The 3,339-nt window shown below is 32.2% G+C and overlaps 1 protein-coding gene across 2 annotated transcripts; it reads left to right on the forward strand.

Moving 5' to 3' along the window:
- The first annotated feature begins 1,352 nt into the window (after nucleotides 1-1,352).
- LOC123905646 lies at nucleotides 1,353-2,807 on the forward strand. Of its 2 annotated transcripts, none has more exons than XM_045955329.1 (2): nucleotides 1,353-1,421; nucleotides 2,233-2,807. In XM_045955329.1, exons 1-2 carry the CDS (start codon nucleotides 1,368-1,370, stop codon nucleotides 2,560-2,562), a joined length of 384 nt encoding a protein of 127 aa, XP_045811285.1. In that variant the 5' UTR covers nucleotides 1,353-1,367; the 3' UTR covers nucleotides 2,563-2,807. The 2 variants fall into 2 exon arrangements, with proteins under 2 accessions (XP_045811285.1, XP_045811284.1); XM_045955328.1 differs by lacking the exon at nucleotides 1,353-1,421 and adding an exon at nucleotides 1,991-2,133.
- Nucleotides 2,808-3,339: the final 532 nt, after the last annotated feature.

Genomic DNA, 3,339 nt, shown 5'->3' on the forward strand with positions numbered 1-3,339 from the left:
TTTTTTTTAAATTTTATAAACTATTTTTTATTTTTTAAAACGATTTTTTATTTATTTTATAATACAGGGGATTAAAATCAAAAAATTAAAACTTAGGGGCTAAAATTTAGCAATTATTACTACATTTAAGACTATTGTTAAATGTGACAAAAAAGAGAGATAAAATGAGTTATTAAATGTGTTAAAAAATATGGGGTGTACAAATCTTATTTTTGAAAAGGTTAAATGGACAAAATGATCCCATATCTCAATTCTTCTTTTGCATGCTTTGAGTTTAATTTTAATATATTGTTAACGACTTAGTCAATGCATAACTTTAAAATTATTGAAATGTTAGTTGGTTCAGTGGTGATTGACGCTGAACTTGGTAGGGACGACCACGGTTCGATCCTCCGCAACTACACTTGGGAGGAGACTGGAACCACTTGATGCCAGAACTCGCCCCGAACTCTGGATTACTAGGGCCCCGTCCCCTAAGAACCAGAGAGTGAAAACCCAAAAAAATGTATAACTTTAAAATTAGTTATAACTAAAAAAATAGAGGTTAATAGGTGTTTATCCCCTTGTAATAGGCGAGTTTTTGTTTACCTTCCTTTTATATATTTTCGATTATCCTATAATATTAACGAATTTTGGTTTACCTCCTTCATTGAATATTCCAACTTAAGATTCTATCATTTTACCTCCTGTAATGTTAGGAAATTTTTTAACCTTTTTACCATCATTCTATACGGAAAAAAACACAAGTGAAGTGAGGTCATGTAATAAAATTTAAAAAAAATTCATAATACCACTGCAGGTTCTTGCCTTTGTGAAGCACCAGTACCGGTGCCTCCATTAATTACTTGCTTGAGAGACAGAACAAGTTTACTTCTTTGTTTTTTTGTGATATGTATGGATATTTAGTGTTACATTGAAAATTTTAATGGTAGAATTTGTAGTTGAATCAAACCTATAGTTCTAACATACAAAGTCTGACTAGTAATTAGAGCTTTTTAATATTTATAAAATTGACATCTGAAAACAAAAATAAATCAAAAGTAAAACTAACTATATAAGATAAAATCTATTATAGGCTGAAAAGAAATGTACATATATATAATATACTTCCAACTTTTATTTAATTAATTAGCATCATCACTTTGTCGGTACAACAACCACACAACCTTAAACATATAGTGTATATCATCACTCAATACATATATATTTTCCACTACTATAGTACTACATCAACCACACAACCTTAAATATAACAAAACAATAATTAACATAACATAAAAATTATATATAGATTACTATTCCATAGGTGGAGTAGGGACAAGGGGAAATGGTGGATTAAGGGTTGTCAACAACAACATGAGTTTGGAATGGAGGAAAAGGAAATGAAGGGATCCCTGGTATATTTGGAAATGGAAACAGTGGTAAAAATTGATTCTGATATACTTTTGTCTTTTCCATGTCATTATTCTTGTTTGGATTAACTTGATTTTCTACCTTTCCACCACCAATAACAACTTCTTTCCCATCTAGTGAAATATTCTTGAGTTGTCTAGCACCATTTATGGTAACAAGGTTATTCATCACTGTAAGCAAACAAAACATAAAGATTAATGGATTGAAAGTCATGGTGAATGGTGATTGTAGAAAAACTCTTGGATGTTGAATAGGTGAAATGTTGGAGGCATATAGTATATATATAGGGGAAGAAGAGTAGTTTGTATGAGTTTGCATTCCAAATCCACTAAAATATAGAATTTAAAGTTTAGAAATTTTTTTTTCTACCCCAACATTTGTTCTTGTACCCCAACATATTTTAAAATATTCCCATTATACCCTTAATATATATTTTTTTTATTTTTTTACTATGCCTTTTCGAACACTGTTCTGGTAAGCTTTTTCTTTTCCGATATGTTAATTTTACCTGAACACTTTTTCAAAGTGTTCTGATATGCAAAAAAATTTGGAATCGTTTTAAAAAAGTGTTTCAGTTTGTATTAAAGTGTTCCAGTAACACTAGAGCGTCTCAACAACCTCTTAGATGCGGTCGTAACCGCTGTAACAACTTTAATGCTAATAACTCCGACGAGGACGATTTCAATCTCAACTATAACACTCATGAATCAGCCACAGATTGTACTGACTCGCTAGTAAAATTAAAATTCTGTTTCAGATTTTCAATTTTAGTTTTAAGTTTCAATTTGAACTCTATTTTGATTTTGTGGATTTTTGTAGAGTTTGATTCCTTGTGCAAGTGTTGAAGAGAGGAATTTATTAGCAGATGCGGCGAAGATTGTTGAAAAGAATAGCAAGGTTTACAAAAGGAAAGAAGATTTGATTAAGTTCGTTTCTGAAAATCTTCAATCTCTAGAGTTTATGGCGGCAGCGGCGAAACAGAGTTTGAAGAAGACAGGGATGCATGTTCTGTCATGGAGGAAGCGTGATTACATGCTTGCTAAGTGGATCTCTCCTTCTGCTGCAAGGTCAACGCAAGTCTGCGATGCGGCGGTGCAGGAAACAATGTCGTCGGAGGTTGTTGTGGATGCTGACGTAAGGGACACTTGAAAAAAGTGTTCCGGTGTGTAATTTTGTTTTACCGGAACACTTGAATTTTTTTTTTGTTACCAGAACACTTTTCCAAAAGTGTTCCGGTTTGTTAATTTCTTTTCAAAAAAATAGTCTTCTGGATTTCTTTTTCCCACAGCATCAAGTTCAAGCTTTGCTTGTTCTTGTTCACCAGGATAAAAAGGTTGAGAACTCAATGAATTTGAAACCATTTTCAAACAATGGATTTTCATGCTTCTTGTGTTTGTGTTCTAGTCATGGTTTTTTTCTTGTTCTTTGTTTTTTCGTGGTTTGGGAGGTCTGGTGTTGTTATTTGCTTTTGATTAGCCTTCAATTTGCTTAAGCTAACCTTCCAATGTTTGTCACCCAACATCATAATGGAAGAAGAAATTGAGGTTATTGGAGAGAGAATGTGAAAGAAGAAATTGGGGTTATTGGAGAAATTGGGTTAATGGAAGAATGGATTATGGAGAATGCAACCAAACATGAAAATTTTCACACAAGTGTTTTTTTGCAGACACAAAAGGAAAAAAACTGAGATTAATAGACACCAACACAATCGCCTTCCATCCCGAACAACACCGACAGCAGGCTCCAGCAAAATCAAACAATTCTCATTTTTGACACAAGTGTACACTTGAAAACTTTTTTTGACGGTAAGTGTACACCGGAAAACTTAACTAATGTTTATGGTTTGTTTTCTTAAATTTTATTATACCATTATTTTAAGGAATACCGGAATACTTTTTATAAAAAAAAAATTATATTTAAGTTTAT

Source organism: Trifolium pratense, linkage group LG2 (assembly GCF_020283565.1).
Source record: "Trifolium pratense cultivar HEN17-A07 linkage group LG2, ARS_RC_1.1, whole genome shotgun sequence".
Lineage (NCBI taxonomy): Eukaryota > Viridiplantae > Streptophyta > Magnoliopsida > Fabales > Fabaceae > Trifolium > Trifolium pratense.